The sequence below is a fragment of the Heptranchias perlo genome, unplaced genomic scaffold (assembly GCF_035084215.1).
Source record: "Heptranchias perlo isolate sHepPer1 unplaced genomic scaffold, sHepPer1.hap1 HAP1_SCAFFOLD_593, whole genome shotgun sequence".
NCBI lineage: Eukaryota > Metazoa > Chordata > Chondrichthyes > Hexanchiformes > Hexanchidae > Heptranchias > Heptranchias perlo.
Genome location: NW_027139616.1, coordinates 53338 through 74737, shown reverse-complemented (window position 1 = coordinate 74737; position 21400 = coordinate 53338). Strand labels below are relative to the sequence as shown.

Genomic DNA, 21400 nt, shown 5'->3' with positions numbered 1-21400 from the left:
TCCATCTCCAATCTCTCAGTCTCTCTCTCTCTCTCCCTCCATCTCCAATCTCTCAGTGTCTCTCTCCCTCCATCTCCAATCCCTCAGTGTCTCTCCCTCCATCTCCAATCTCTCAGTGTCTCTCTCCCTCCATCTCCAATCCCTCAGTGTCTCTCTCCCTCCATCTCCAATCTCTCAGTTTCTCTCTCTCTCTATCTCCAATCCCTCAGTGTCTCTCCCTCCATCTCCAATCTCTCAGTTTCCCTCTCCCTCCATCTCCAATCCCTCAGTGTCTCTCTCCCTCCATCTCCAATCTCTCAGTCTCACTCTACCTCCATCTCCAATCACTCAATGTCTCTCTCTCCCTCCATCTCCAATCTCTCAGTCTCTCTCTCCCTCCATCTCCAATCTCTCAGTGTCTCTCTCCCTCCATCTCCAATCTCTCAGTGTCTCTCTCCCTCTATCTCCAATCCCTCAGTCTCTCTCTCCCTCCATCTCCAATCCCTCAGTGACTCTCTCTCCGTCTCCAATCTCTTTGTGTCTCTCTCCCTCCATCTCCAATCCCTCAGTGTCTCTCTCCCTCCATCTCCAATCCCTCAGTGTCTCTTTCCCTCCATCTCCAATCCCTCAGTGTCTCTCTCCCTCCATCTCCAATCTCTTCGTGTCTCTCTCCCTCCATCTCCAATCCCTCAGTGTCTCTCTCCCTCCATCTCCAATCCCTCAGTGTCTCTCTCCCTCCATCTCCAATCCCTCAGTGTCTCTCTCCCTCCATCTCCAATCCCTCAGTGTCTCTTTCCCTCCATCTCCAATCCCTCAGTCTCTCCCTCCATCTCCAATCTCTCAGTCTCTCTCTCTCCATCTCCAATCTCTCAGTCTCTCTCTCCCTCCATCTCCAATCCCTCAGTGTCTCTCTCTCTATCTCCAATCTCTCAGTGTCTCCCTCCCTCCATCTCCAATCCCTCAGTGTCTCTCTCTCTATCTCCAATCTCTCAGTGTCTCCCTCCCTCCATCTCCAATCCCTCAGTGTCTCTCTCTCCATCTCCAATCTCTTCGTGTCTCTCTCCCTCCATCTCCAATCTCTCAGTCTCTCTCTCTCCATCTCCAATCCCTCAGTGTCTCTCTCTCTATCTCCAATCCCTCAGTGTCTCTCTCCCTCCATCTCCAATCTCTTCGTGTCTCTCTCCCTCCATCTCCAATCCCTCAGTGTCTCTCTCCCTCCATCTCCAATCCCTCAGTGTCTCTCTCCCTCCATCTCCAATCCCTCAGTGTCTCTTTCCCTCCATCTCCAATCTCTCAGTCTCTCTCTCTCCATCTCCAATCTCTCAGTGTCTCGCTCCCTCCATCTCCAATCTCTCAGTGTCTCTCTCCCTCCATCTCCAATCTCTCAGTCTCTCTCTCTCTCTCCATCTCCAATCCCTCAGACTCTCTCTCCCTCCATCTCCAATCCCTCAGTGTCTCTCTCCCTCCATCTCCAATCCCTCAGTGTCTCACTCCCTCCATCTCCAATCCCTCAGTGTCTCTCTCTCTCGATGTCCAATCTCTCAGTCTCCCTCCCTCCATCTCCAATCTCTCAGTGTCTCTCTCCCTCCATCTCCAATCCCTCAGTGTCTCTCCCTCCATCTCCAATCCCTCAGTGTCTCTCTCCCTCCATCTCCAATCCCTCAGTGTCTCACTCCCTCCATCTCCAATCCCTCAGTGTCTCTCTCTCTCGATGTCCAATCTCTCAGTCTCCCTCCCTCCATCTCCAATCTCTCAGTGTCTCTCTCCCTCCATCTCCAATCCCTCAGTTTCTCTCTCTCTCTATCTCCAATCCCTCAGTGTCTCTCCCTCCATCTCCAATCCCTCAGTGTCTCTCTCCCTCCATCTCCAATCCCTCAGTGTCTCACTCCCTCCATCTCCAATCCCTCAGTGTCTCTCTCTCTCGATGTCCAATCTCTCAGTCTCCCTCCCTCCATCTCCAATCTCTCAGTGTCTCTCTCCCTCCATCTCCAATCTCTCAGTCTCTCTCTCTCTCTCCCTCCATCTCCAATCTCTCAGTGTCTCTCTCCCTCCATCTCCAATCCCTCAGTGTCTCTCCCTCCATCTCCAATCTCTCAGTGTCTCTCTCCCTCCATCTCCAATCCCTCAGTGTCTCTCTCCCTCCATCTCCAATCTCTCAGTTTCTCTCTCTCTCTATCTCCAATCCCTCAGTGTCTCTCCCTCCATCTCCAATCTCTCAGTTTCCCTCTCCCTCCATCTCCAATCACTCAATGTCTCTCTCTCCCTCCATCTCCAATCTCTCAGTCTCTCTCTCCCTCCATCTCCAATCTCTCAGTGTCTCTCTCCCTCCATCTCCAATCTCTCAGTGTCTCTCTCCCTCTATCTCCAATCCCTCAGTCTCTCTCTCCCTCCATCTCCAATCCCTCAGTGTCTCTCTCTCCGTCTCCAATCTCTTCGTGTCTCTCTCCCTCCATCTCCAATCCCTCAGTGTCTCTCTCCCTCCATCTCCAATCCCTCAGTGTCTCTTTCCCTCCATCTCCAATCCCTCAGTGTCTCTCTCCCTCCATCTCCAATCTCTTCGTGTCTCTCTCCCTCCATCTCCAATCCCTCAGTGTCTCTCTCCCTCCATCTCCAATCCCTCAGTGTCTCTCTCCCTCCATCTCCAATCCCTCAGTGTCTCTCTCCCTCCATCTCCAATCCCTCAGTGTCTCTTTCCCTCCATCTCCAATCCCTCAGTCTCTCCCTCCATCTCCAATCTCTCAGTCTCTCTCTCTCCATCTCCAATCTCTCAGTCTCTCTCTCCCTCCATCTCCAATCCCTCAGTGTCTCTCTCTCTATCTCCAATCTCTCAGTGTCTCCCTCCCTCCATCTCCAATCCCTCAGTGTCTCTCTCTCCATCTCCAATCTCTTCGTGTCTCTCTCCCTCCATCTCCAATCTCTCAGTCTCTCTCTCTCCATCTCCAATCCCTCAGTGTCTCTCTCTCTATCTCCAATCCCTCAGTGTCTCTCTCCCTCCATCTCCAATCTCTTCGTGTCTCTCTCCCTCCATCTCCAATCCCTCAGTGTCTCTCTCCCTCCATCTCCAATCCCTCAGTGTCTCTCTCCCTCCATCTCCAATCCCTCAGTGTCTCTTTCCCTCCATCTCCAATCTCTCAGTCTCTCTCTCTCCATCTCCAATCTCTCAGTGTCTCGCTCCCTCCATCTCCAATCTCTCAGTGTCTCTCTCCCTCCATCTCCAATCTCTCAGTCTCTCTCTCTCCATCTCCAATCCCTCAGTGTCTCTCTCTCCCTCCATCTCCAATCTCTTCGTGTCTCTCTCCCTCCATCTCCAATCCCTCAGTGTCTCTCTCCCTCCATCTCCAATCCCTCAGTGTCTCTCTCCCTCCATCTCCAATCTCTCAGTCTCTCTCTCTCCATCTCCAATCCCTCAGTGTCTCGCTCTCTCTATCTCCAATCTCTCAGTCTCCCTCTCTCTATCTCCAATCTCTCAGTGTCTCTCTCCCTCCATCTCCAATCCCTCAGTGTCTCTCTCTCTCTATCTCCAATCTCTCAGTCTCTCTCTCTCTATCTCCAATCTCTCAGTCTCTCTCTCTCTCTCTATCTCCAATCTCTCAGTCTCTCTCTATCCGTTGAGTTGAATTTAATGTTTTAATTCTGCTCTGTCTTTGTAGAGAGCTTGCCGAATTATGAAAACACGGATCTCAAGGGTAAGATTTTATCTATTCTGGGTGAATATTTGAAAGCTGTGTCACGTTACCCGTGATTAATAAACTGAGAGAGTCACGATACAATAACGTTACAGTGAACTGTGTTCCTTGCACCTCTCAGCCTCTGGGTTTGGATCTGGTCCCAGAGATGAAAGGATTGGGTGTCATGGTGTGCGTGTGTTCGCATTGGTGAGTAGGTGTGTGTGTTCACGCCTGTCAGAGAGTGACTGTATGTGTCCATGAGTGTGTGTGTTCACCTGTGTCCTTGAGTGTGTCAGTTCACGTGTGTCAGTGAGCATGTGTGTGTTCTCGTGTGTCCATGAGTGTGTGCGTGTCCCTGAGTGCGTGTGTTCTCGTGTGTCCGTGAGTCTGTGTGTTCACGTATGTCTGTGAGTGTGTGTGTGGTCTTCACGAATGTCTGTGAGTGTGTGTGTGTGTGTGTTCACCAGTGTCCGTGAGTGTGTTTGTGTGTGTGTTCACCAGTGCCCGTGAGTGTGTGTGTGTTCACCAGTGTCTGTGAGTGTGTGTTTGTTCACCAGTGCCCGTGAGTGTGTGTTTGTTCACCAGTGCCCGTGAGTGTGTGTGTGTTCACAAGTGTATGTGTGTGTGTGTGTGCGCGTGTGTGTGTGCGTTCACCAGTGTTTGTGAGTGTGTGTGTGTCTCTGTGAGTGTATGTGTGTGTCTGTGAGTGTGTGTGTGTCCACCAGTGTCTGTGAGCATGTGTGTGTTTGTTCACCAGTATCCGTGAGTGTGTGTTTGTTCACCAGTGTCCGTGAGTGTGTGTTTGTTCACCAGTGTCCGTGAGTGTGTGTTCGTTCTTCAGTGTCCGTGAGTGTGTGTTTGTTCACCAGTGTCTTTAAGTATGTGTGTTTGTTCACCAGTGTCTGTGAGTGTGTGTTTGTTCACCAGTGTCTGTTGGTATGTGTGTTTGTTCACCAGTGTCCGTGAGTGTGTGTTTGTTCACCAGTGTCTGTAAGTATGTGTGTTTGTTCACCAGTGTCCGTTAGTGTGTGTTTGTTCACTAGTGTCAGTGAGTGTGTGTTTGTTCAGCAGTGTCCATGAGTGTGTGTTTGTTCACCAGTGTCTGTGAGTGTGTGTGTTTGTTCACCAGTGTCTGTAAGTATGTGTGTTTGTTCACCAGTGTCCGTGAGTGTGTGTTTGTTCACCAGTGTCCGTGAGTGTGTGTTTGTTCACCAGTGTCCGTGAGTGTGTGTTTGTTCACCAGTGTCAGTGAGTGTGTGTTTGTTCACCAGTGTCTATGAGTGTGTGTTTGTTCACCAGTGTCTTTAAGTATGTGTGTTTGTTCACCAGTGTCCGTTTGTGTGTGTTTGTTCACCAGTGTCAGTGAGTGTGTGTTTGTTCACCAGTGTCTGTGAGTGTGTGTTTGTTCACCAGTGTCTGTAAGTATGTAAAGTATGTATGTTTGTTCACCAGTGTCCGTGAGTGTGTGTTTGTTCACCAGTGTCTGTGAGTGTGTGTTTGTTCCCCAGTGTCAGTGAGTGTGTGTTCGTTCATTAGTGTCCGTGAGTGTGTGTTTGTTCACCAGTGTCTTAAGTATGTGTGTTTGTTCACCAGTGTCCGTTTGTGTGTGTTTGTTCACCAGTGTCAGTGAGTGTGTGTTTGTTCACCAGTGTCTGTGAGTGTGTGTTTGTTCACCAGTGTCTGTAAGTATGTATGTTTGTTCACCAGTGTCTGTGAGTGTGTTTGTGTGTGTGTTCACCAGTGTCCGTGAGTGTGTTTGTGTATGTGTTCACCAGTGTCCGTGAGTGTGTGTTTGTTCACCAGTGTCCGTGAGTGTGTGTTCGTTCATCAGTGTCCGTGAGTGTGTGTTTGTTCACCAGTGTCTGTGAGCGTGTGTTTCTTCACCAGTGTCTGTGAGCGTGTGTTTGTTCACCAGTGTCTGTGAGTGTGTGTTCGTTCACCAGTGTCCGTGAGTGTGTGTTTGTTCACCAGTGTCTGTGAGCGTGTGTTCGTTCATCAGTGTCCGTGAGGGTGTGTTTGTTCACCAGTGTCTGTGAGCGTGTGTTTGTTCACCAGTGTCTGTGAGCGTGTGTTTGTTCACCAGTGTCTGTGAGTGTGTGTTTGTTCACCAGTGTCTGTGAGCGTGTGTTTGTTCACCAGTGTCTGTTAGCGTGTGTTTGTTCACCAGTGTCTGTGAGCATGTGTTTGTTCACCAGTGTCTGTGAGTGTGTGTTTGTTCACCAGTGTCTGTGAGCGTGTGTTTGTTCACCAGTGTCTGTGAGTGTGTGTTTCTTCACCAGTGTCTGTGAGCGTGTGTTTGTTCACCAGTGTCTGTGAGCGTGTGTTTGTTCACCAGTGTCTGTGAGTGTGTGTTTGTTCACCAGTGTCTGTGAGCGTGTGTTTGTTCACCAGTGTCTGTGAGCGTGTGTTTGTTCACCAGTGTCTGTGAGTGTGTGTTTGTTCACCAGTGTCTGTGAGCGTGTGTTTGTTCACCAGTGTCTGTTAGCGTGTGTTTGTTCACCAGTGTCTGTGAGCGTGTGTTTGTTCACCAGTGTCTGTGAGCGTGTGTTTGTTCACCAGTGTCTGTGAGTGTGTGTTTGTTCACCAGTGTCTGTTAGCGTGTGTTTGTTCACCAGTGTCTGTTAGCGTGTGTTTGTTCACCAGTGTCTGTGAGTGTGTGTTTGTTCACCAGTGTCTGTGAGCGTGTGTTTGTTCACCAGTGTCTGTGAGTGTGTGTTTGTTCACCAGTGTCTGTGAGCATGTGTTTGTTCACCAGTGTCTGTGAGTGTGTGTTTCTTCACCAGTATCCGTGAGCGTGTGTTTGTTCACCAGTGTCTGTGAGCGTGTGTTTGTTCACCAGTGTCTGTGAGTGTATGTTTCTTCACCAGTGTCTGTGAGCGTGTGTTTGTTCACCAGTGTCTGTGAGCGAGTGTTTGTTCACCAGTGTCCGGGGGTTTAATGAAGGGGCGCAGAACGATCGCAGAGGTGTGAATTAGACCCAGTGACCAGCGGCAGACGGAGGCCAGTCAGTCTCATATACGTCGTCCAGCCGCCTGGCTCTGCACCGACATCGGGCTTGGTGCGAGAGGCTGTCTGTCGACTGTGAAACACTCACGTCTCCTGTTCATTTTCCGCAGAAAGCAGCGATGAAGAAGCAGATTACAACAATCAAAACAGCAACTACATGTAAGGACCTGACCCTAGGAGTGTTTGACGGGACGGTGTAGAGGGAGCTTTACTCTGTATCTAATCCTGTACCTGCCCTGGGAGTGTTTGATGGGACAGTGTAGAGGGAGCTTTACTCTGTATCTAACCCTGTACCTGCCCTGGGAGTGTTTGACGGGACGGTGTAGAGGGAGCTTTACTCTGTATCTAATCCTGTACCTGCCCTGGGAGTGTTTGATGGGACAGTGTAGAGGGAGCTTTACTCTGTATCTAACCCTGTACCTGCCCTGGGAGTGTTTGATGGGACAGTGTAGAGGGAGCTTTACTCTGTATCTAACCCTGTACCTGCCCTGGGAGTGTTTGATGGGACAGTGTAGAGGGAGCTTTACTCTGTATCTAACCCTGTACCTGCCCTGGGAGTGTTTGATGGGACAGTGTAGAGGGAGCTTTACTCTGTATCTAACACTGAACTTGCCCTGGGAGTGTTTGACGGGACAGTGTAGAGGGAGCTTTACTCTGTATCTAACCCTGTACCTGCCCTGGGAGTGTTTGATGGGATAGTGTAGAGGGAGTTTTACTCTGTATCTAACCCTGTACCTGCCCTGGGAGTGTTTGATGGGACAGTGTAGAGGGAGCTTTACTCTGTATCTAACACTGTACCTGCCCTGGGAGTGTTTGATGGGACAGTGTAGAGGGAGCTTTACTCTGTATCTAACCCTGTATCTTCTCTGGGAGTGTTAGATGGGACAGTGTAGAGGGAGCTTTACTCTGTATCTAACCCTGTACCTGCCCTGGGAGTGTTTGATGGGACAGTGTGGAGGGAGCTTTACTCTGTATCGAACGCTGTACCTGCCCTTGGAGTGTTTGACGTGACAGTGTAGAGGGAGCTTTATTCTGTTTCTAACCCTGGACCTGCTCTGGGAGTGTTTGACGTGACAGTGCAGAGGGAGCTTTACTCTGTATCTAACCCTGTACCTGCCCTGGGAGTGTTTGATGGGACAGTGTAGAGGGAGCTTTAGTCTGTATCTAACCCTGTACCTGCCCTTGGAGTGTTTGATGGGACAGTGTAGAGGGAGCTTTACTCTGTATCTAACCCTGTACCAGCCCTGGGAGTGTTTGATGGGACAGTGTAGAGGGAGCTTTACTCTGTACCTATCCGTGTACCTGCCCTGGGAGTGTTTGACGGGACAGTGCAGAGGGAGCTTTACTCTGTGACTAAACCTGTACCTGCCCTGGGAGTGTTTGACGGGACAGTGTAGAGGGAGCTTTACTCTGTACCTATCCGTGTACCTGCCCTGGGAGTGTTTGACGGGACAGTGTAGAGGGAGCTTTACTCTGTATCTAACCCTGAACTTGCCCTGGGAGTGTTTGATGGGACAGTGTAGAGGGAGCTTTACTCTGTATCTAACACTGAACTTGCCCTGGGAGTGTTTGATGGGATAGTGTAGAGGGAGCTTTACTCTGTATCTAACCCTGTACCTGCCCTGGGAGTGTTTGATGGGACAGTGTAGAGGGAGCTTTACTCTGTATCGAACACTGTACCTGCCCTGGGAGTGTTTGATTGGACAGTGTAGAGGGAGCTTTACTCTGTATCTAACCCTGTCCCTGCCCTGGGAGTGTTTGATGGGTCAGTGTAGAGGGAGCTTTATTCTGTATCGAACTCATGCTGTACCTGCCCTTGGGAGTGATTGACAGGACAGTGTAGAGGGAGCTTTACTCTGTATCGAACGCTGTACCTGCCCTTGGAGTGTTTGACGGGACAGTGTAGAGGGAGCTTTATTCTGTTTCTAACCCTGGACCTGCTCTGGGAGTGTTTGACGTGACAGTGCAGAGGGAGCTTTACTCTGTATCTAACCCTGTACCTGCCCTGGGAGTGTTTGATGGGACAGTGTAGAGGGAGCTTTACTCTGTATCTAACCCTGTACCTGCCCTGGGAGTGTTTGATGGGACAGTGTAGAGGGAGCTTTACTCTGTATCTAACCCTGTACCTGCCCTGGGAGTGTTTGACGGGACAGTGTAGATGGAGCTTTACTCTGTGACTAAGCCTGTACCTGCCCTGGGAGTGTTTGATGGGACAGTGCAGAGGGAGCTTTACTCTGTGACTAAGCCTGTACCTGCCCTGGGAGTGTTTGACGGGACAGTGTAGAGGGAGCTTTACTCTGTACCTATCCGTGTACCTGCCCTGGGAGTGTTTGACGGGACAGTGTAGAGGGAGCTTTACTCTGTATCTAACCCTGAACTTGCCCTGGGAGTATTTGATGGGACAGTGTAGAGGGACTTTACTCTGTATCTAACACTGAACTTGCCCTGGGAGTGTTTGATGGGATAGTGTAGAGGGAGCTTTACTCTGTATCTAACCCTGTACCTGCCCTGGGAGTGTTTGATGGGACAGTGTAGAGGGAGCTTTACTCTGTATCTAACCCTGTCCCTGCCCTGGGAGTGTTTGATGGGTCAGTGTAGAGGGAGCTTTACTCTGTATCAAACCCTGTACCTGGCCTGGGAGTGTTTGATGGGACAGTGTAGAGGGAGCTTTATTCTGTATCGAACTCATGCTGTACCTGCCCTTGGGAGTGATTGACAGGACAGTGTAGAGGGAGCTTTACTCTATATCGAACGCTGTACCTGCCCTTGGAGTGTTTGACGGGACAGTGTAGAGGGAGCTTTATTCTGTTTCTAACCCTGGACCTGCTCTGGGAGTGTTTGACGTGACAGTGCAGAGGGAGCTTTACTCTGTATCTAACCCTGTACCTGCCCTGGGAGTGTTTGATGGGACAGTGTAGAGGGAGCTTTACTCTGTATCTAACCCTGTACCTGCCCTGGGAGTGTTTGATGGGACAGTGTAGAGGGAGCTTTACTCTGTATCTAACCCTGTACCTGCCCTGGGAGTGTTTGACGGGACAGTGTAGATGGAGCTTTACTCTGTGACTAAGCCTGTACCTGCCCTGGGAGTGTTTGACGGGACAGTGCAGAGGGAGCTTTACTCTGTGACTAAGCCTGTACCTGCCCTGGGAGTGTTTGACGGGACAGTGTAGAGGGAGCTTTACTCTGTACCTATCCGTGTACCTGCCCTGGGAGTGTTTGACGGGACAGTGTAGAGGGAGCTTTACTCTGTATCTAACCCTGTACCTGCCCTGGGAGTGTTTGACGGGACAGTGTCGAGGGAGCTTTGCTCTGTATCTAACCCTGTACCTGCCCTGGGAGTGTTTGATGGGACAGTCTAGAGGGAGCTTTACTCTGTACCAATCCGTGTACCTGCCCTGGGAGTGTTTGACGGGACAGTGTAGAGGGAGCTTTACTCTGTATCTATCCCTGTACCTGCCCTGGGAGTGTTTGATGGGACATTGTAGAGGGAGCTTTACTCTGTATCTAACCCTGTACCTCCCTGGGAGTGTTTGATGGGACAGTGTAGAGGGAGCTTTACTCTGTACCAATCCGTGTACCTGCCCTGGGAGTGTTTGACGGGACAGTGTAGAGGGAGCTTTACTCTGTATCTAACCCGGCACCTGCCCTGGGAGTGTTTGATGGGACATTGTAGAGGGAGCTTTACTCTGTATCTAACCCTGTACCTGCCCTGGGAGTGTTTGACGGGACAGTGCAGAGGGAGCTTTACTCTGTATCTAACCCTGTACCTGCCCTGGGAGTGATTGACGGGACAGTGTAGAGGGGACTTTACCCTGTTTCTAACCCTGTACGTGCCCTGGGAGTGTTTGATGGGCTAGTTTAGAGGGAGCTTTACTCTGTATCTAACCCTGTACCTGCCCTGGGAGTGTTTGATGGGACAGTGTAGAGGGAGCTTTACTCTGTATCTAACCCTTTACCTGCCCTGGGAGTGTTTGATGGGACAGTGTAGAGGGAGCTTTACTCTGTATCTAACCCTGGACCTGCCCTGGGAGTGTTTGATGGGACAGTGTAGAGGGAGCTTTACTCTGTATCTAACCCTTTACCTGCCCTGGGAATGTTTGATGGGACAGTGTAGAGGGAGCTTTACTCTGGATTTAACCCTGTACCTGCCCTGGGAGTGTTTGATGGGACAGTGTAGAGGGAGCTTTACTCTGTATCTAACCCTATCCCTGCCCTGGTAGTGTTTGATGGGTCAGTGTGGAGGGAGCTTTACTTTGTATCTAACCCTGTACCTGCCCTGGGAGTGTTTGATGTGACAGTGTAGAGGGAGCTTTACTCTGTATTTAACCCTGCACCTGCCCTGGGAGTGTTTGATGGGACAGTGTAGAGGGAGCTTTAATCTGTATCTAACCCTGTATCTTCTCTGGGAGTGTTAGATGGGACAGTGTAGAGGGAGCTATACTCTGTATCTAACCCTGTACCTGGCCTGGGAGTGTTTGATGGGACAGTGTAGAGGGAGCTTTATTCTGTAGCTAACTCATGCTGTACCTGCCCTTGGGAGTGATTGACAGGACAGTGTAGAGGGAGCTTTACTCTGTATCGAACGCTGTACCTGCCCTTGGAGTGTTTGACGTGACAGTGTAGAGGGAGCTTTATTCTGTTTCTAACCCTGGACCTGCTCTGGGAGTGTTTGACGTGACAGTGCAGAGGGAGCTTTACTCTGTATCTAACCCTGTACCTGCCCTGGGAGTGTTTGATGGGACAGTGTAGAGGGAGCTTTAGTCTGTATCTGACCCTGTACCTGCCCTTGGAGTGCTTGACGGGACAGTGCAGAGGGAGCTTTACTCTGTGACTAAACCTGTACCTGCCCTGGGAGTGTTTGACGGGACAGTGTAGAGGGAGCTTTACTCTGTATCTAACCCTGTACGTGCCCTGGGAGTGTTTGACGGGACAGTGTAGAGGGAGCTTTACTCTGTATCTAACCCTGAACTTGCCCTGGGAGTGTTTGATGGGACAGTGTAGAGGGACTTTACTCTGTATCTAACACTGTACCTGCCCTGGGAGTGTTTGATGGGACAGTGCAGAGGGAGCTTTACTCTGTATCTAACCCTGTACCTGCCCTGGGAGTGTTTGATGGGACAGTGTAGAGGGAGCTTTACTCTGTATCTAACACTGTACCTGCCCTGGGAGTGTTTGATGGGACAGTGTAGAGGGAGCTTTACTCTGTATCTAACCCTGTCCCTGCCCTCGGAGTGTTTGATGGGTCAGTGTAGAGGGAGCTTTACTCTGTATCAAACCCTTTACCTGGCCTGGGAGTGTTTGATGGGACAGTGTAGAGTGAGCTTTATTCTGTATCGAACTCGTGCTGTACCTGCCCTTGGGAGTGATTGACAGGACAGTGTAGAGGGAGCTTTACTCTGTATCGAACGCTGTACCTGCCCTTGGAGTGTTTGACGGGACAGTGTAGAGGGAGCTTTATTCTGTTTCTAACCCTGGACCTGCTCTGGGAGTGTTTGACATGACAGTGCAGAGGGAGCTTTACTCTGTATCTAACCCTGTACCTGCCCTGGGAGTGTTTGATGGGACAGTGTAGAGGGAGCTTTACTCTGTATCTAACCCTGTACCTGCCCTGGGAGTGTTTGATGGGACAGTGTAGAGGGAGCTTTACTCTGTATCTAACCCTGTACCTGCCCTGGGAGTGTTTGACGGGACAGTGTAGATGGAGCTTTACTCTGTGACTAAGCCTGTACCTGCCCTGTGAGTGTTTGACGGGACAGTGCAGAGGGAGCTTTACTCTGTGACTAAGCCTGTACCTGCCCTGGGAGTGTTTGACGGGACAGTGTAGAGGGAGCTTTACTCTGTACCTATCCGTGTACCTGCCCTGGGAGTGTTTGACGGGACAGTATAGAGGGAGCTTTACTCTGTATCTAACCCTGTACCTGCCCTGGGAGTGTTTGACGGGACAGTGTAGAGGGAGCTTTGCTCTGTATCTAACCCTGTACCTGCCCTGGGAGTGTTTGATGGGACAGTGTAGAGGGAGCTTTACTCTGTATCTAACCCTGTACCTGCCCTGGGAGTGTTTGATGGGACAGTCTAGAGGGAGCTTTACTCTGTACCAATCCGTGTACCTGCCCTGTGAGTGTTTGACGGGACAGTGTAGAGGGAGCTTTACTCTGTATCTATCCCTGTACCTGCCCTGGGAGTGTTTGATGGGACATTGTAGAGGGAGCTTTACTCTGTATCTAACCCTGTACCTGCCCTGGGAGTGTTTGACGGGACAGTGCAGAGGGAGCTTTACTCTGTATCTAACCCTGTACCTGCCCTGGGAGTGATTGACGGGACAGTGTAGAGGGAGCTTTACCCTGTTTCTAACCCTGTACGTGCCCTGGGAGTGTTTGATGGGCTAGTTTAGAGGGAGCTTTACTCTGTATCTAACCCTGTACCTGCCCTGGGAGTGTTTGATGGGACAGTGTAGAGGGAGCTTTACTCTGTATCTAACCCTTTACCTGCCCTGGGAATGTTTGATGGGACAGTGTAGAGGGAGCTTTACTCTGGATTTAACCCTGTACCTGCCCTGGGAGTGTTTGATGGGACAGTGTAGAGGGAGCTTTACTCTGTGACTAAACCTGTACCTGCCCTGGGAGTGTTTGACGGGACAGTGTAGAGGGAGCTTTACTCTGTATCTAACCCTGTACGTGCCCTGGGAGTGTTTGACGGGACAGTGTAGAGGGAGCTTTACTCTGTATCTAACCCTGAACTTGCCCTGGGAGTGTTTGATGGGACAGTGTAGAGGGAGCTTTACTCTGTATCTAACCCTGAACTTGCCCTGGGAGTGTTTGATGGGACAGTCTAGAGGGAGCTTTACTCTGTACCAATCCGTGTACCTGCCCTGGGAGTGTTTGACGGGACAGTGTAGAGGGAGCTTTACTCTGTATCTATCCCTGTACCTGCCCTGGGAGTGTTTGATGGGACATTGTAGAGGGAGCTTTACTCTGTATCTAACCCTGTACCTCCCTGGGAGTGTTTGATGGGACAGTGTAGAGGGAGCTTTACTCTGTACCAATCCGTGTACCTGCCCTGGGAGTGTTTGACGGGACAGTGTAGAGGGAGCTTTACTCTGTATCTAACCCGGCACCTGCCCTGGGAGTGTTTGATGGGACATTGTAGAGGGAGCTTTACTCTGTATCTAACCCTGTACCTGCCCTGGGAGTGTTTGACGGGACAGTGCAGAGGGAGCTTTACTCTGTATCTAACCCTGTACCTGCCCTGGGAGTGATTGACGGGACAGTGTAGAGGGGACTTTACCCTGTTTCTAACCCTGTACGTGCCCTGGGAGTGTTTGATGGGCTAGTTTAGAGGGAGCTTTACTCTGTATCTAACCCTGTACCTGCCCTGGGAGTGTTTGATGGGACAGTGTAGAGGGAGCTTTACTCTGTATCTAACCCTTTACCTGCCCTGGGAGTGTTTGATGGGACAGTGTAGAGGGAGCTTTACTCTGTATCTAACCCTGTACCTGCCCTGGGAGTGTTTGATGGGACAGTGTAGAGGGAGCTTTACTCTGTATCTAACCCTTTACCTGCCCTGGGAATGTTTGATGGGACAGTGTAGAGGGAGCTTTACTCTGGATTTAACCCTGTACCTGCCCTGGGAGTGTTTGATGGGACAGTGTAGAGGGAGCTTTACTCTGTATCTAACCCTATCCCTGCCCTGGTAGTGTTTGATGGGTCAGTGTGGAGGGAGCTTAACTTTGTATCTAACCCTGTACCTGCCCTGGGAGTGTTTGATGTGACAGTGTAGAGGGAGCTTTACTCTGTATTTAACCCTGCACCTGCCCTGGGAGTGTTTGATGGGACAGTGTAGAGGGAGCTTTAATCTGTATCTAACCCTGTATCTTCTCTGGGAGTGTTAGATGGGACAGTGTAGAGGGAGCTATACTCTGTATCTAACCCTGTACCTGGCCTGGGAGTGTTTGATGGGACAGTGTAGAGGGAGCTTTATTCTGTAGCTAACTCATGCTGTACCTGCCCTTGGGAGTGATTGACAGGACAGTGTAGAGGGAGCTTTACTCTGTAGCTAACTCATGCTGTACCTGCCCTTGGGAGTGATTGACAGGACAGTGTAGAGGGAGCTTTACTCTGTATCTAACCCTGTACCTGCCCTGGGAGTGTTTGACGGGACAGTGTAGATGGAGCTTTACTCTGTGACTAAGCCTGTACCTGCCCTGTGAGTGTTTGACGGGACAGTGCAGAGGGAGCTTTACTCTGTGACTAAGCCTGTACCTGCCCTGGGAGTGTTTGACGGGACAGTGCAGAGGGAGCTTTACTCTGTACCTATCCGTGTACCTGCCCTGGGAGTGTTTGACGGGACAGTATAGAGGGAGCTTTACTCTGTATCTAACCCTGTACCTGCCCTGGGAGTGTTTGACGGGACAGTGTAGAGGGAGCTTTGCTCTGTATCTAACCCTGTACCTGCCCTGGGAGTGTTTGATGGGACAGTGTAGAGGGAGCTTTACTCTGTATCTAACCCTGTACCTGCCCTGGGAGTGTTTGATGGGACAGTCTAGAGGGAGCTTTACTCTGTACCAATCCGTGTACCTGCCCTGTGAGTGTTTGACGGGACAGTGTAGAGGGAGCTTTACTCTGTATCTATCCCTGTACCTGCCCTGGGAGTGTTTGATGGGACATTGTAGAGGGAGCTTTACTCTGTATCTAACCCTGTACCTGCCCTGGGAGTGTTTGACGGGACAGTGCAGAGGGAGCTTTACTCTGTATCTAACCCTGTACCTGCCCTGGGAGTGATTGACGGGACAGTGTAGAGGGAGCTTTACCCTGTTTCTAACCCTGTACGTGCCCTGGGAGTGTTTGATGGGCTAGTTTAGAGGGAGCTTTACTCTGTATCTAACCCTGTACCTGCCCTGGGAGTGTTTGATGGGACAGTGTAGAGGGAGCTTTACTCTGTATCTAACCCTTTACCTGCCCTGGGAATGTTTGATGGGACAGTGTAGAGGGAGCTTTACTCTGGATTTAACCCTGTACCTGCCCTGGGAGTGTTTGATGGGACAGTGTAGAGGGAGCTTTACTCTGTGACTAAACCTGTACCTGCCCTGGGAGTGTTTGACGGGACAGTGTAGAGGGAGCTTTACTCTGTATCTAACCCTGTACGTGCCCTGGGAGTGTTTGACGGGACAGTGTAGAGGGAGCTTTACTCTGTATCTAACCCTGAACTTGCCCTGGGAGTGTTTGATGGGACAGTGTAGAGGGAGCTTTACTCTGTATCTAACCCTGAACTTGCCCTGGGAGTGTTTGATGGGACAGTCTAGAGGGAGCTTTACTCTGTACCAATCCGTGTACCTGCCCTGGGAGTGTTTGACGGGACAGTGTAGAGGGAGCTTTACTCTGTATCTATCCCTGTACCTGCCCTGGGAGTGTTTGATGGGACATTGTAGAGGGAGCTTTACTCTGTATCTAACCCTGTACCTCCCTGGGAGTGTTTGATGGGACAGTGTAGAGGGAGCTTTACTCTGTACCAATCCGTGTACCTGCCCTGGGAGTGTTTGACGGGACAGTGTAGAGGGAGCTTTACTCTGTATCTAACCCGGCACCTGCCCTGGGAGTGTTTGATGGGACATTGTAGAGGGAGCTTTACTCTGTATCTAACCCTGTACCTGCCCTGGGAGTGTTTGACGGGACAGTGCAGAGGGAGCTTTACTCTGTATCTAACCCTGTACCTGCCCTGGGAGTGATTGACGGGACAGTGTAGAGGGGACTTTACCCTGTTTCTAACCCTGTACGTGCCCTGGGAGTGTTTGATGGGCTAGTTTAGAGGGAGCTTTACTCTGTATCTAACCCTGTACCTGCCCTGGGAGTGTTTGATGGGACAGTGTAGAGGGAGCTTTACTCTGTATCTAACCCTTTACCTGCCCTGGGAGTGTTTGATGGGACAGTGTAGAGGGAGCTTTACTCTGTATCTAACCCTGTACCTGCCCTGGGAGTGTTTGATGGGACAGTGTAGAGGGAGCTTTACTCTGTATCTAACCCTTTACCTGCCCTGGGAATGTTTGATGGGACAGTGTAGAGGGAGCTTTACTCTGGATTTAACCCTGTACCTGCCCTGGGAGTGTTTGATGGGACAGTGTAGAGGGAGCTTTACTCTGTATCTAACCCTATCCCTGCCCTGGTAGTGTTTGATGGGTCAGTGTGGAGGGAGCTTTACTTTGTATCTAACCCTGTACCTGCCCTGGGAGTGTTTGATGTGACAGTGTAGAGGGAGCTTTACTCTGTATTTAACCCTGCACCTGCCCTGGGAGTGTTTGATGGGACAGTGTAGAGGGAGCTTTAATCTGTATCTAACCCTGTATCTTCTCTGGGAGTGTTAGATGGGACAGTGTAGAGGGAGCTATACTCTGTATCTAACCCTGTACCTGGCCTGGGAGTGTTTGATGGGACAGTGTAGAGGGAGCTTTATTCTGTAGCTAACTCATGCTGTACCTGCCCTTGGGAGTGATTGACAGGACAGTGTAGAGGGAGCTTTACTCTGTATCGAACGCTGTACCTGCCCTTGGAGTGTTTGACGTGACAGTGTAGAGGGAGCTTTATTCTGTTTCTAACCCTGGACCTGCTCTGGGAGTGTTTGACGTGACAGTGCAGAGGGAGCTTTACTCTGTATCTAACCCTGTACCTGCCCTGGGAGTGTTTGATGGGACAGTGTAGAGGGAGCTTTAGTCTGTATCTAACCCTGTACCTGCCCTTGGAGTGCTTGACGGGACAGTGCAGAGGGAGCTTTACTCTGTGACTAAACCTGTACCTGCCCTGGGAGTGTTTGACGGGACAGTGTAGAGGGAGCTTTACTCTGTATCTAACCCTGTACGTGCCCTGGGAGTGTTTGACGGGACAGTGTAGAGGGAGCTTTACTCTGTATCTAACCCTGAACTTGCCCTGGGAGTGTTTGATGGGACAGTGTAGAGGGACTTTACTCTGTATCTAACACTGTACCTGCCCTGGGAGTGTTTGATGGGACAGTGCAGAGGGAGCTTTACTCTGTATCTAACCCTGTACCTGCCCTGGGAGTGTTTGATGGGACAGTGTAGAGGGAGCTTTACTCTGTATCTAACACTGTACCTGCCCTGGGAGTGTTTGATGGGACAGTGTAGAGGGAGCTTTACTCTGTATCTAACCCTGTCCCTGCCCTCGGAGTGTTTGATGGGTCAGTGTAGAGGGAGCTTTACTCTGTATCAAACCCTTTACCTGGCCTGGGAGTGTTTGATGGGACAGTGTAGAGTGAGCTTTATTCTGTATCGAACTCGTGCTGTACCTGCCCTTGGGAGTGATTGACAGGACAGTGTAGAGGGAGCTTTACTCTGTATCGAACGCTGTACCTGCCCTTGGAGTGTTTGACGGGACAGTGTAGAGGGAGCTTTATTCTGTTTCTAACCCTGGACCTGCTCTGGGAGTGTTTGACATGACAGTGCAGAGGGAGCTTTACTCTGTATCTAACCCTGTACCTGCCCTGGGAGTGTTTGATGGGACAGTGTAGAGGGAGCTTTACTCTGTATCTAACCCTGTACCTGCCCTGGGAGTGTTTGATGGGACAGTGTAGAGGGAGCTTTACTCTGTATCTAACCCTGTACCTGCCCTGGGAGTGTTTGACGGGACAGTGTAGATGGAGCTTTACTCTGTGACTAAGCCTGTACCTGCCCTGTGAGTGTTTGACGGGACAGTGCAGAGGGAGCTTTACTCTGTGACTAAGCCTGTACCTGCCCTGGGAGTGTTTGACGGGACAGTGTAGAGGGAGCTTTACTCTGTACCTATCCGTGTACCTGCCCTGGGAGTGTTTGACGGGACAGTATAGAGGGAGCTTTACTCTGTATCTAACCCTGTACCTGCCCTGGGAGTGTTTGACGGGACAGTGTAGAGGGAGCTTTGCTCTGTATCTAACCCTGTACCTGCCCTGGGAGTGTTTGATGGGACAGTGTAGAGGGAGCTTTACTCTGTATCTAACCCTGTACCTGCCCTGGGAGTGTTTGATGGGACAGTCTAGAGGGAGCTTTACTCTGTACCAATCCGTGTACCTGCCCTGTGAGTGTTTGACGGGACAGTGTAGAGGGAGCTTTACTCTGTATCTATCCCTGTACCTGCCCTGGGAGTGTTTGATGGGACATTGTAGAGGGAGCTTTACTCTGTATCTAACCCTGTACCTGCCCTGGGAGTGTTTGACGGGACAGTGCAGAGGGAGCTTTACTCTGTATCTAACCCTGTACCTGCCCTGGGAGTGATTGACGGGACAGTGTAGAGGGAGCTTTACCCTGTTTCTAACCCTGTACGTGCCCTGGGAGTGTTTGATGGGCTAGTTTAGAGGGAGCTTTACTCTGTATCTAACCCTGTACCTGCCCTGGGAGTGTTTGATGGGACAGTGTAGAGGGAGCTTTACTCTGTATCTAACCCTTTACCTGCCCTGGGAATGTTTGATGGGACAGTGTAGAGGGAGCTTTACTCTGGATTTAACCCTGTACCTGCCCTGGGAGTGTTTGATGGGACAGTGTAGAGGGAGCTTTACTCTGTATCTAACCCTATCCCTGCCCTGGTAGTGTTTGATGGGTCAGTGTAGAGGGAGCTTTACTTTGTATCTAACCCTGTACCTGCCCTGGGAGTGTTTGATGTGACAGTGTAGAGGGAGCTTTACTCTGTATTTAACCCTGCACCTGCCCTGGGAGTGTTTGATGGGACAGTGTAGAGGGAGCTTTAATCTGTATCTAACCCTGTATCTTCTCTGGGAGTGTTAGATGGGACAGTGTAGAGGGAGCTATACTCTGTATCTAACCCTGTACCTGGCCTGGGAGTGTTTGATGGGACAGTGTAGAGGGAGCTTTATTCTGTAGCTAACTCATGCTGTACCTGCCCTTGGGAGTGATTGACAGGACAGTGTAGAGGGAGCTTTACTCTGTATCGAACGCTGTACCTGCCCTTGGAGTGTTTGACGTGACAGTGTAGAGGGAGCTTTATTCTGTTTCTAACCCTGGACCTGCTCTGGGAGTGTTTGACGTGACAGTGCAGAGGGAGCTTTACTCTGTATCTAACCCTGTACCTGCCCTGGGAGTGTTTGATGGGACAGTGTAGAGGGAGCTTTAGTCTGTATCTAACCCTGTACCTGCCCTTGGAGTGTTTGATGGGACAGTGTAGAGGGAGCTTTACTCTGTATCTAACCCTGTACCAGCCCTGGGAGTGTTTGATGGGACAGTGTAGAGGGAGCTTTACTCTGTGACTAAACCTGTACCTGCCCTGGGAGTGTTTGACGGGACAGTGCAGAGGGAGCTTTACTCTGTGACTAAACCTGTACCTGCCCTGGGAGTGTTTGACGGGACAGTGTAGAGGGAGCTTTACTCTGTACCTATCCGTGTACCTGCCCTGGGAGTGTTTGACGGGACAGTGTAGAGGGAGCTTTACTCTGTATCTAACCCTGAACTTGCCCTGGGAGTGTTTGATGGGACAGTGTAGAGGGAGCTTTACTCTGTATCTAACACTGAACTTGCCCTGGGAGTGTTTGATGGGATAGTGTAGAGGGAGCTTTACTCTGTATCTAACCCTGTACCTGCCCTGGGAGTGTTTGATGGGACAGTGTAGAGGGAGCTTTACTCTGTATCGAACACTGTACCTGCCCTGGGAGTGTTTGATTGGACAGTGTAGAGGGAGCTTTACTCTGTATCTAACCCTGTCCCTGCCCTGGGAGTGTTTGATGGGTCAGTGTAGAGGGAGCTTTATTCTGTATCGAACTCATGCTGTACCTGCCCTTGGGAGTGATTGACAGGACAGTGTAGAGGGAGCTTTACTCTGTATCGAACGCTGTACCTGCCCTTGGAGTGTTTGACGGGACAGTGTAGAGGGAGCTTTATTCTGTTTCTAACCCTGGACCTGCTCTGGGAGTGTTTGACGTGACAGTGCAGAGGGAGCTTTACTCTGTATCTAACCCTGTACCTGCCCTGGGAGTGTTTGATGGGACAGTGTATGGGAGCTTTACTCTGTATCTAACCCTGTACCTGCCCTGGGAGTGTTTGATGGGACAGTGTAGAGGGAGCTTTACTCTGTATCTAACCCTGTACCTGCCCTGGGAGTGTTTGACGGGACAGTGTAGATGGAGCTTTACTCTGTGACTAAGCCTGTACCTGCCCTGGGAGTGTTTGACGGGACAGTGCAGAGGGAGCTTTACTCTGTACCTATCCGTGTACCTGCCCTGGGAGTGTTTGACGGGACAGTGTAGAGGGAGCTTTACTCTGTACCTATCCGTGTACCTGCCCTGGGAGTGTTTGACGGGACAGTGTAGAGGGAGCTTTACTCTGTATCTAACCCTGAACTTGCCCTGGGAGTATTTGATGGGACAGTGTAGAGGGACTTTACTCTGTATCTAACACTGAACTTGCCCTGGGAGTGTTTGATGGGATAGTGTAGAGGGAGCTTTACTCTGTATCTAACCCTGTACCTGCCCTGGGAGTGTTTGATGGGACAGTGTAGAGGGAGCTTTACTCTGTATCTAACCCTGTCCCTGCCCTGGGAGTGTTTGATGGGTCAGTGTAGAGGGAGCTTTACTCTGTATCAAACCCTGTACCTGGCCTGGGAGTGTTTGATGGGACAGTGTAGAGGGAGCTTTATTCTGTATCGAACTCATGCTGTACCTGCCCTTGGGAGTGATTGACAGGACAGTGTAGAGGGAGCTTTACTCTATATCGAACGCTGTACCTGCCCTTGGAGTGTTTGACGGGACAGTGTAGAGGGAGCTTT

The 21400-nt window shown here is 50.6% G+C and overlaps 1 protein-coding gene across 1 annotated transcript in view; it reads left to right on the top strand.

Annotated features, from left to right (window-relative positions):
• LOC137316636 (linker for activation of T-cells family member 1-like) overlaps positions 1-21400 on the top strand; it is a 128303-nt gene that overhangs the window by 56045 nt on the left and 50858 nt on the right. The window contains exons 4-5 of the mRNA XM_067980479.1: positions 3630-3665; positions 6764-6812. Coding sequence (XP_067836580.1) covers positions 3630-3665; positions 6764-6812 — 85 coding nt within the window. The remainder of the gene's footprint in view (positions 1-3629; positions 3666-6763; positions 6813-21400) is intronic.